At 42.8% G+C, this 12,401-nt stretch overlaps 1 protein-coding gene across 1 annotated transcript; it reads right to left on the bottom strand.

Annotated features, from left to right (window-relative positions):
• Positions 1-1,988: 1,988 nt before the first annotated feature.
• Positions 1,989-6,163, bottom strand: HSBP1 (heat shock factor binding protein 1). The gene is made up of 4 exons (XM_039356032.1): positions 6,008-6,163; positions 5,441-5,507; positions 4,642-4,761; positions 1,989-3,860 (listed from the first exon to the last, which is right to left on the bottom strand). Exons 1-4 carry the CDS (start codon positions 6,050-6,052, stop codon positions 3,850-3,852), a joined length of 243 nt encoding a protein of 80 aa, XP_039211966.1. The 5' UTR covers positions 6,053-6,163; the 3' UTR covers positions 1,989-3,849.
• Positions 6,164-12,401: the final 6,238 nt, after the last annotated feature.

Genomic DNA, 12,401 nt, shown 5'->3' with positions numbered 1-12,401 from the left:
TTTGAGAAAGCTTTTGTATTCAGAGAATAAATCATAATATATATATATTTTTGGGAGCATAACACTTGCAATAAATCGTTTGGGATATATAAAATATCCATTAGTAACAAATAAGTGATTAATTGGGTAGCCTTTGAATGCGGATCCCCATCCGTGCAGAACTTAATCTTTATACATGTTTCAAAAGTCCCCAAAGTATACTGCAATATTTCATCTTGTCATAGTATCACCTGAGGAGGTCATTTGGGGGCTTAAGAAGTATTCTTTAGTGTTTGGATACAAGGAGGAGATCCAGGTATAACTGCAACGGTGGCTTTTGCAGTTGAGTCTTCTCTATTAATAACACTTTCTGTGCATCAGCTGTTTAGCTTAAACCAAGGCTCAAGATTCTGCTGATGGAAAAGTATATTGGGGTTATTTTTCTCCTTGTTAGGAATTTTTTTTGTATTTTATCAATACTGTCCGTTGGAACAAATTACAAATGGTCACTTAGCAAGCATTCCAAGTTACAACGGACCCCCCCCCCCCAAAGAGGGGACTTGCAACCAAGATCCAAAGTTTTGATGGTCCTCCATCCATGATGACATTACCGTACTTTGGGTGCTTGGCAACGGGGCCACATTCCTGGATGATGGTAGTGTCCTGTGGTCACATGACAACATTTTATGACGATTTTGCCCCAAATTGCCACTTGCTTCTGGTTTTCATCAAAACCGCACCCATAGTCAACCATGAGTTTGAGTAACAACTCCAGTGTTTATGACCATCACACACAAAAAGGTCATAAAATTGGGTTGGTCATGTATCCAACTCATTTTACAACCATTACTCCGTTAAAGACGAAACTTGAGGGTTTCCTGTAATTTACTTTGAGCAATTCGGTATTTAAACTTCCAGCTTTCCAAGAAAAGATTGAAATTAGTCATTAAATGGTGATTGGAATATCAATATTCTGCTGCTTCTGAAATTACTCTTAGGGAGTGTTTCTCAACCTTGACAATTTTAAGGCATGTGGACTTCAACTCCCAGAATTTCACAGCCAGCGTTGCTGGCTGTGGAATTCTGGGAGTTGAAGTCCACATGCCTTAAAATTGTCAAGGTTGAGAAACACTGCTTTAGGGAAGAAGAGGGTTTACTGCTGTTTACCTCCAGTTTACTGCTACTTTTTAAGGGCAAGTGCCCTTCTCCTGGCGAGTTTTAATGAAGCCCCCCCAATTTCACAGCAAAACTCTTAGCAAGGTTGTCCCAAAGGAGCTTTTCCAGAAGGCAAAGGGCTTTCTCGATTTTTTTTCCCTGAAAACTTTTTGCTCCTCATCCAAGAAGCTTCTTCAGTTTTGCAGAATGAACTGAACTTCGATTCTGTAAAATGAACTGCCGAAGACGCTTCTTGGATGAGAAATGAAACATTTTCAAGGGGGGTGGGGGGAAACACCAAGCAAGGTCTAGTTTGCCTTTTGGAAAAGAACAAAAAAAAAAGCTCCTTTGGAACAACCTGGATGGCTGAGAATCTCCACAGACACTAGCATGGCTATCTGCACAGAAACCAAATTGCAACAGCATAGCAAGCAACTGCCATACGTTTAATTGCCACACATGGACATATAGGAATACTTTTCAACACACACATACAAAATAACCCCTCCAAAAACTAGAAAAAGCTCTCCAAAAATATTTTGCTTACTTTGCAAGTCAACATTGGCCATCCAGATGCTTCAGAAGCAGATGGAAAAGCAAAATCTTCCTGTCGTTTGTCCAGAGCTGCTAACACTAAGCGCCTCTAAAGTTTTGATAGATCCTGAAAGCACCAATTCCCCTTTTGCAGCTATTAACGCCTGCAGTGATTGGTCCTGAGGGAAGTATAACTTAATTGTGCAATAAATAAAGTGCTTCATTTTTTTCAGTCCAAAACCTGCCACCGAACCAACACAGGGCATCAAGCAAACTGGGACAGATACTCCAATTACATCATCTGCGGCAATAGATAAATACTTAGTGCCATTTCAGCAATTTATTTAGACATGTTTAACAGCAGGGTCAGAAAGATCTAAGGCTGGTTATACAAGGGTATTATTTTAAACCATCTTCTTCTGCCTTTCTTGTAACACTACTACGATGACTTCACTGACCAGTTGAAAAACGATTATTCAGATACCAACAAACATCACAAGTGCCATGATTGTTTTTTTAAAAATAAATGGATCTAACGGTGAAAGTGCCACTCTTCAGCAGTGACTGAATGTGTTCCGTTTCCATTAACTCTAGCGAACATCGAAGAATTGTCTTTCTCTTTTTACTCTGCTCCATTAAGAAATATTCAGCAGAAATCTTCCAGTGAAAGAGAAAGTTTTGTTTGCAAGCAGCTGTTTCCATCCGTAAAAGCCAAACTGGCACCTGGTATTGGCCAATTATCCCTGTTAACATTTTTCCCATGCAACCCAGGAAATTTGCTCTCCACATTTCTCATAGAGCAGACCCACAAATATACAGGCTTAGGGACACAAGTTTCTTTTCCGTATTTTTGCGCAATCGAGCACAAGACATGGCAAAGTCTTTTATTCAGCCGCTGTGGTGTACGAGGGAACCAACCACACCAGAGGGCATAAAAGAAGCAAAGATCCAAACTTGGAATGAAGAACGGAGTCCCGAATCAGGGAAAACGTCTACAGTATTTCCGCCCCAGCAAGGAATAACTGTTCATTTTTTTTAATGGTCCTTCCATGCCCCCCAATAAAATCCTGACCTTCTTCTGAAACAAACACCCCCAGGAGAAGGTCCTTCTGAGTTGTGGCAAGTTTATTCTGCAGCTTTAGGAGCTAGGCAGTAACGCCCTACTCTACTCATATCCTCAACAGCTTAGTACTCCAAACACGGAGTTTTCTGTAAGAAGACTGCACAGAGTAACTTGAGAATTTTAGCATGTTTACAACAACTGCCCCCATTTATGCTTTCCTTCCTCTACAGCGATTTCAAAGCCATCAGAGGGAGATTTTATTTGTTACACTAAAGGGCTTTTCCAGCAATGATTTCATAAAGTCGCATTTAGGACATTAGAACAGCTTCAATATTAGATGCAATTCAGCAGTCACTTGGCAACGACCAAGATGTAAAGGCCAATTGTCACTCCGGGGACAGAGGTCTACTTGAAAGAAAATGTGCATTTTATTATAAATCCAAAGAACTGGTCTCCAGTTAGAACTATCAAGTGTCCTGCTTAAGGGGTACCCCCCCATAACAAAATCCAGGCTTCCAGGCCAAAATTAGTGACAATTTACTTTTAAATTATTAACTCTTCAAATTTTTCAGTTATCAATTTTCTGAAATCAATAATACAAAACGAAAAAGAGTTACAGCTCAAGAGATCCAAAATGGATTTTTTCCTACTTTCAACTTCTTACTAATAATCAGGTAAATGACTCAGAACACATTTTCATCCTTGTGCACAAAATAGGCTGATAGAAAGCACAGTACGTTTGACCCACTACATAAAAAGAATTACAAAAAGGTAACCAGGAAAAGGAAAGTTTTTACATCCAAATTCACAAAAGTCCACTTGTATAACATTAACATTGTATTTGATCCATCAAGCTACCAAATTATGTTTTAATAATTGAAATTAGTATAGAACATGTCAATTCCAAAAAGTGCATGAAACTCACAATGCACAAGAAGTCAGAATAGAAACTGTTCCAAATCTAGTTATACAAGGTACATTAAGAACGCAAGTTCTACAGCTGTAGAAAAATGCTTATACACACTACTTGTTGGAAAAACAGAAAAATAAAACAAAAACGGTATCTGAAAAATCAGCGTAGGCTTGTAAAAAGGTCTCTTTTCTGGGACCATCATAGATTATTGGCAGGCTGTTGAGAGAAAAGCAGGACAATTAGTAAAGATTGCCAGAAGAAATACAACCTTTCACTTAGGAATTTTAGTATCTTGCACACTCCTAAATAAAAACAAGGGTGGCATTTAACTCATCCAGGCACTTAAAAAGCACTGCTACTACATATTGACACTTCTAGGCCCATTTATTTTTACCTTTAAGCAGGCACAGCTCCTTACTTTTACCTCCTCTTATAAGCAAATAAAACAAATAGATAGCCCTTGACTTATGAGTGCAACTGAACCTGGCAATTATAGTCCTAACTTGTTACAATTGTAAAGTATGTCCTGATGGAATGTGTTTTTACAATCTTTTCTGCAAATGGTTGTTAAGCAAACGCCACCTTTGTTAAGCGAATCCATTGGTGGGTGCTGCAAATGGCCATAAATGAGCGCCAATTCTTGAGCGCCCAAAATGCAGGCATGTGACCATGGGACAATATTATAACTTTGAAACTGGGTCATAAGTAGCTTTTGGGGGGGGGGCGTCTGTTGCAACTTACGGTAACTGTACTGTTACTATAGTACTGTTACTATCTGTATGGCATCACATGGAGGATTAGGGCCTATTTATTTATTCAATTTCTATGCCGCCCTTCTCCCCTCCAAGGTGACTCTGGGCAACGTCCAAATTATAAAAGCAGATGAAAAATAATGAAAGGATTGAAGATCCCAATCCAGCAGCTGAGAGCCTCTGTCTCTGTCACCCCACCATATTTAATCCGCAAGCCCACTGGATCACTGCAGAGTCAAGCTCACATGAAGTCTTGGTAGTGGCTGCCTTGTTTTCTCCTCCTTCCAGTTCCTCCACTCCGGCCTGGGTCATGAGATCCGCAATGTTTTTCTCCAGGTCGTCGATGCGGCAACTCATGTCATCGAGTACAACTGAGTTAAGCAAAACCACCTAGAGAAAATGCAACTGAAGCAAAACCATCTTCTGATCTTAGCTAGAGGGTCACAGCAGACATCCCCGATCCTGTGACTGCCATTTGCAACCTTCCCAGCTAACTCTTAGCAACAGGGAAGCCAGAGAAAGTCATAAGGCATTGCACTAAAATGACACACAGTGATTCGCTTAACCTCACCCAGCAGTGACATTGTAAGTCAGCGTGTCACTCTGTTAATGACCATGCTGCTAAGTGATGGATTTGCCATTCCCTACTGCAGTTGTTAAGCGAGGAGCACCTACACATACACAGCAAGTTTCTTGGGTTTACATGCATTACTTAAGTGGAGAAAGTGTCTTGACATTTGCACACTGACTGATAAAAGTTGTGCAAACTCTGGACAGCCCGTTTGGAACGTGGGATCGGGGACGCTGACTTTGCATCCTCTCCTAATGCCGGAGAGGACTTTACAGAGAGGCAGAATCAAACAGAGGCGCAGCGTGACATTGTTCCCATGCAACTGTCAGGCGGCTGTGCAGCTTTTCTTCAGTGGGGTCTCCCCACACATTGGGGGAGGGATGTGTGTCTGGCCCAACCAAAACCCTTCAGGTCTTCTTTGCTTCTTCGCATCCCAAACCTCTCCTCTTCTATTTCCACGCTCAAAAGGATATTCCTGCCGATGATTTGGTCAGACATGGTCTGGAACTTGTCCTGCATTTGCTGCAGGAGGGTCTGCACCTGATGGGAGGGGGGGGAGAAAAACAGTTTTTTTTAAAGCAAGGAGGTTGCTTCAAACCCACCCACCCCAATTATAAAATGCCACTGGGTCTAAGTGGCTTCCCTTGCAAGTGGGAGGCCTGGCCCAAACTCTGGGGCAAAAGACCACCTTGAAGCCCCCTCCCAGGTGAAGGGCGACCTTGGAGAAAGGCAGGGGCCGCATTCTCACAGTCCGCATTAACCCACAGCCCGCATTAACTCGAGTTGGTCGTGTGAACGTAACCCCTTGGCTAAATCGACACGCTCTTGGGAAGCTCCCGTTTCCACGGCAACCGAGGCCGCCCGCCCCCGAAGCGCATCGCCTCCCGCTGTATCCAGGGCGACCCCCCAACGGCCGCGCCCGGCTCCCTAGCAACGCGGCCACCGCCCTTTCCCGTCTCCATGGCAACCCCAGCGGTCCTCCCGCCCACCCCCCCCCAGGCTCCCCAGGCCGCTTCTCCGCCCCCACCGAGCCCGCTCACCACGGCGGTGAGGTCCTGCACGGTCTTAGGGTCCGTCTCCGCCATGTCGCTCCGCTGCGGCTGCCGCACCTCCCGGTCACCCGTCCAGGCCCGACTCCCAGGCGCTTCTGGCCTCCTCCGCGAGAACGCCGGCCCAGCCGCGGCTTCTCGCCAAGTCTCGCGAGAGCGAGTCGCGAGAGCTGCATTGTGGGAAATGAAGTGCTGCCCGGTCGGGAACCCTCGCAGCCCCTTCGGCGTTCTTCACTGACCGGGGAAGCCTAAAGACCTGAACTCCGGTCCCGCTGTGTCTGGGGATGATGTGAATTGTAATCCCAGCGAGGAGTTCCGCCTTGAACAAGCGGCGGGGGCGCTCTAGCCCCTGCATCTCTATTGCACCGGCCCAGAGACCGGAAGTGTCCTTTCAGAAGCGCGACTCTGCTATGAAGCAATGCTGTCGCATGACTAGACGGTTGCATTCTGGGAAATGTAGTTTCAGTTTGGGCAAACTGCACGCAGAGGGCCTTTGCCTCCCATCAAACTTGCAAAGGGAAGACTGTTAGACTGCAATGACCATGGTGCCCTGCCAGGAGAATTTTTGACCCTGTTCTTCCGGAGTTCCAAGCAGAACTCTTGTTGTGAACTACAGCTCCCATCAACCCGTCAACATAGAAAGAGAATGAGATTATGGGAATTGTAGTCCACAGTCTTTTCCCTTCCAGACTGTAACCCAACCTTGAGCAATTTTATATATCAAAGAGATTGCCTGGTTGAGCTAGCTTGGCAATACATTTAAATATAAAAAGGCATTCAGCTCTGTGTATATGTGTATGTATATATAAAATTAGACTTTTATATACACACACAGACACATGGGCTTTTTTTGTCATAGAACTCCCAGAACGGAGTTCCGGCACCTTTTTTGGATGGAACCTTGTAGGGTAGGCAAGGTGGATTGTATGTGTCAGTTCCGGCACCTTTTTTTTATTATAAAAAAAGCACTGTGTACATGTAAGTGTATACATATATGTATATATAAATATAAAATGCAGAATAAAAAATAATATGGTTCTAGCTGCATGAAAATCAGGAGGATGAATACGTTTGTGTGGAGAAAATAATGTAGTTAGTTACTTCCAATCTAAGGGATACATTAAAGCTCAACTAATAAACTTTCAAACTATGATGCTTGAAAGCAGTCCATGTTTATTTAGGCCGGACCACCCAAGTGTAAACACTTCATTCTGTTGTATATTTTGAGGTCAAACATAGATGTAAAAAGAAACAATTGCAGTGGAAGAATTTGGGGAAAAGATTACCAGAAGCTGGCAGAAAACTACTCTGAATACATGCTCTGTTTCTTAAAATTGTTTCTTTCTACATCCCTTCCCAGTTTTAAAAATTATGAAGGACCCTAAAAGAGTTGTTTTTTTGTGTGTGTGTGGGCTGTATTTATCAATAGTTACTGTACCAAAAATGAAAACTGTTAAAATGTGGTAACTTTTTGCTTCCTTTTTGTAAAATGTGCTTATTGTCATTTCCTTTGACTGGTGATATGCCCAAAGAAAACATTCCTTGTTTTAAGACTTTATTGTGCTCATTGTTCCTCCATGACATCATCTTGGAAGTAATAAACCTGAGAAACAAATTGTCAAAACTGCATTCTTTTCAAATTTGGGGAATGGTCCAAACTCACATAAAGAATCTCACTGGTATAATAGTCCATTCAGACTGAGACAACGACAAATCTCATATGTTTTCCATTGTTGTGCCGAATGCACCCTGACTTGTCACAATGTTCTGATTTTATTTTATTTTATCTTGTTTGTTAAATTTAAATGCCACCCACCTCACTCTGCAAAACAATTCTGGGCTCCTTAAATCTGGCTCAGTGTTTGCAATGCTGATCGCCTTGATTTTTGGACAAGCATGGATGAACCAAGCCATTTGTGGCTTATTCACTAAACCCTGGTCAAGAAAAACACGACTTAGAAAAAGTGTGAAGCCAGTCCCCTTCTAACTTAAGTTTACCACACTTGGGAAACTGTTCCATTTACTCTGTGCTAGACCAAGCTATCGGAGGATGAAGCAAAGTCTTTTATAAAGGGTGTTTGTTTCTTAAGAATTGCAAATAAAAATGGTCATTAACTGCACTCAGAAGATATCATATTATTACTTCCCAAGCCGCTGGAGCTCTAGATAAAGGAAAAAAGCACACACACGCTGTGTTAACTCACTGGCTAATACATTCACACACTAGTTCCTCCAAATGTCACTTAGCACTGCCCTCTTCATTTAAGATATTTCAGCAAGGCACATCATCCATATGTATGATTTCCAAGTATTCTGCAATGTCAAAAACCAAGAAAGATAAATGGGGATGGGGAAGAAGAGAGAGAGAGAGAGAGAGAGAGAGAGAGAGCTAAGAAGAAGTTTCCTACTAGTGAGAACAATCAACCAATGGAACGGCTCACCTCCCAAAATTATGGATGCTCCATCACTGGAGACTTTTAAGAGACTGGAGAGCTTTTTGTCTGAAAAGGGTCTCCTGCTTGAGCAGGGATTGGACTAGAAGACCTTCCAGATCCCTTCCAACTCTGTTATTCTATGTTCTAAGATGTTTGGGGCAGACTTTCATATAAATATGAAATGGCCGCAAGAACATTATCCAAAGGGATATTATTACGAAGCAACAGCTCCTGGCACTCTGGACCTGGCTCTTTTGTAAATATATAGCTTCAAAATGAGAAAGGGAAAAAAAAATATTTTTTGGATGAAAACCAAAAATAATTTGACTATAAAGCCAAAAATAATTAATTGGCTGTGTGTAACAGACTGGGAAACAGCCGGTTTGCCCTATGGATAATGTGTTTGGAAAGCAAGCGTCTGGATTTTTGTTTTAGGCCTGCTGAGCAGGCTAAAACTAACGACTATCGAAATCCGACTTCCTTTGTTACAGCTTTCTCTCCATCCTCCCTTCCCCCCCCCCCAGCGATGGATGGCAAGGTTAGAGGATGTCATGAAAAGTTATTGGAGCGGAGAAAGTTTTCTCATGCCTAATGACATCAAGCAGAATGTAGAACCCGTTGGCAGACTAATTAAAGAGAGGCACTCGGGGCCCAGGGAAGTTATTCCAGATGATTTCGCTCGTCTGGGGCGGCAAAAAGCGGAGAGTCCTCCGAAGTTGGTCACAAGGTTCTTTTCTACCACAAGGTGTGTGATTGGGGTTGGCGTGGAAGCGATCACAACACAAAAAAAAGATGTTGAAGGGGTCAGCTTGCAGGGGTGTGGGAGGAGATCTGATAAACAGCTTCAGAAATGTGCACGTTTTCAAAAGTAGCACGAGGAAGCATATGTTTGCAAGAAATATATAGAAAATACAGGGTTTTTATGTATCTTTCAGCCATCGGTATCACCAAGTTAAGATGGGCAGCCTATTAAATGTTGTCTGTCTGTCTGTCTATCTACATATTCCATTCCTCTATCTATCTATCTATCTATCTATCTATCTATCTATCTGTCTGTCTGTCTGTCTGTCTGTCTGTCTGTCTGTCTGTCTGTCGATCGGTCTGTCTGTCTGTCTTTCTATCTATCATCTGTCTATCTATCTATCTATCTATCTATCTATCTATCTATCTATCTATCTACCTCTTTACCTTTCTATCTCTATCTATCTACTTCTCATCTCTATGTCTGTGTCTGTTTTTCTATGTATCATCTGTCTATCTATCTATCTATCTTTCTATCATCTGTCTATCTTTCTATCTATCCATTTATCTATTTCTCTCCCTCCCTATCTATTCCTCCCCATCCCTCTATCTATCACTCTGTTCCATCCCTCCGTTATCTTTCTTTCCTTCCTTCCTTCCTTCCTTCCTTCCTTCCTTCCTTCCTTCCTTCCTTCCTTCCTTCCTTCCTTTCTCTCTCTCTCTCTCTTTCTTTCTTTCTTTCTATCTATCATCTGTCTATCTATCTATCTATCTATCTATCTATCTATCTATCTATCTATCTATCTCCAATACTTACAAATGAATGCCTTCATCTAGAGTTTGGCAATTGATGCTATTTCTTGCTTTCTAAAAATGGGAAGTCTGCTCCAAATTAGATTTCTTTTAAAATCATAAGGACAGCTGAATTAATGCATTTTAAAGTGAATTTCAGTGGCTTGCTCCAAAAACTGTGGGCTGCAAAGAGAACTTCGGGATGTGTCAACATAATTAAAGCCCGAATCTTTGGTCTCGCTTCTCTGACAGCAATTAGTCCTGCCAAAAAGTATCTCCTTGATGCTTAACAATTGTAATAGGATTTGGTTCTTGTGTCCCTGCTTGCAGATCTGATTCTCCAGCTTTCTTCCTGCCTCTCTGAATTTTAGGTCTAATTGCTATGGGTGAGGGTCTCAACTTCCATGGGTCTAATTTACTCCTTTTCCTGGTGCTAAAACATTTCAGTCGTAGGATCAAAGTTACTTTTGATGTTTGGGGATTAATGATTACAAAAGCTGTGGTGAGACGCTGATGGTCAGTCATGTCTCACTACCTTCCTGTAAGGTTTATCTTGGGACTGGGAAAGACCTCCTTGAACATGGACAGTTTCTTTCTCCAATGGCCAAGAGCAGCGAGATGATCTGGACAGTTTCTGAGACTAAATCCAGGAAAATGGTCTTGCCTGGCATTTCTCTCATAGAAAACTTGCAACAACCTTGTAAGGAAGGCCAGGGTTTCCTTAAGCAACGAAAGCCTGTTTCAGAAAACAGAGCTAAGAATGAATTGCTATCCTTAAAAGTCACCTACTTTCTTTCTGGCCCAGGGGGAAGAGTTGCTGCAGAGAGAACTCCCGCTGTTCCTTCATCTGCAGGGGAGCCTGCAGCAAGACTTTTTGTATTTCTGCACCATCTGCTAAGCAGGAATCAAACAAAGGAGCCGAATTGCTCATCAAACGCCACGAAAACAGTCAAGCATAAATCAGGGATGAGGCTGGGGGAGCAGATTAGCCTTAGACCCCTGTTTTGTGGGTGGGGGGAGGCGGGGGAAGGCTCTCATCAAGATTCCTTGGAGTGCAGGATTAGCAATAGAGGTTGCAGATATTGGGTTATTTTCAATGATGACTTATTGGGACGGCTTTGGTGGTATGTCCCAAAGATGCATTGTTTTGAGAAGGAAGGAAGGAAGGAAGGAAGGAAGGAAGGAAGGAAGGAAGGGAGGGAGGGAGGGAGGGAGGGAGGAAGGAAGGAAATTAAATGAAATAAGGGGAAGGAAGGAAGGAAGGAAGGGAGGGAGGGAGGGAGGGAGGGAGGAAGAAAGGAAGGAAGGAAGGAAATTAAATAAGGGGAAGGAAGGGAGGAAAATGAAATATGAGAAGGGAGGGAGGAAAGGAAGGAAATTAAGTGAAATCAGAAAAAGGAAGGGAGGGAGGGAGAGAGAGAGAGAGAAGAAGGAAGTTAGTTTAGCAACGTACTTCTCAAGGCTCCTGAAAAATTCATTGAAAAATCCTAGTGGCTTCATGTTCAATAGAAATCCCAAATTACAAAAGAGTTCTCTGATTATGGTACAGAAGTCTCTTTTCTGCTTTTTCTCTCTGCCAATTTAGGGTTTTTGGTTTTTTTTTTACTTCTCAAACCAAAGGAACCCCTAGATTACATAACTCTTTCCGTGCATTTCCTGCTGAGGAGGGTGGGAAAACACCATTTTTCAGCTCTGAGACCTCTCCAAAGAAAAAGCAGGGTTAGAGGTCCCATGAAGCTCGGGGCATTGGTTGAGGGCGTCCACCCTACTTGCATCCTTGCTTGAGGCAATCACTAATTAGAAATGGCAATTTGTCCATCGGTTTAAGGCAGTGGTTCTCCACCTGTGGGTCAGGACCCCATTTGGGGTCGAACGACCATTTCATGGGGGTCGCCAAACAACGCAGTCCGCCATTTTTTTCCCCTTTTTCTTAGCTGTGCTACTCCCTTTTATTCGATTGGCTTTTGAAAGCCAATAGAATAGACTCTCTTGAATAGAGTCTAATTCTATTGGCTTTCAAAAGCCAATAGGAATTGTCCAGGCTGTCTCTGCCCTGCTGAGCCCGCCAAAAGTCCCATTCTGCAAACGGTGCTGCACCAGTTGAGTAGTCCTCGACTTACGACCGGTTGAGTAGTCCTTGACTTACGACCGGTTGGGGGTCGCGGCATTAAAAAGGTTGAGAACCACTGGTTTAAGGGGTGGTTTTCTTTCCCTTTGCTTCTCGCGATATTTTTCCATGGCAAAATGGGCTGTTTTGCGGTTCGAGACTAAAGGAGACAAAAATAGTCTGAGTGGATTCAATGGGCTGAAGCTTCTCCCCATCCTGGGAACCGAAAGAAGGATCAGACCAATTTAGAAAGGCTATTCAAGGAGTAATTAACAAGAAATGTTGGTTGCTAGACCCCAGCTGTGCTCCA

This window comes from Crotalus tigris, unplaced genomic scaffold (assembly GCF_016545835.1).
Source record: "Crotalus tigris isolate CLP2741 ecotype Arizona unplaced genomic scaffold, ASM1654583v1 scf7180000018783.1386937, whole genome shotgun sequence".
In the NCBI taxonomy this organism is placed as follows: Eukaryota; Metazoa; Chordata; class Lepidosauria; order Squamata; family Viperidae; genus Crotalus; species Crotalus tigris.
This window is presented reverse-complemented; position numbering and strand designations above follow the sequence as displayed.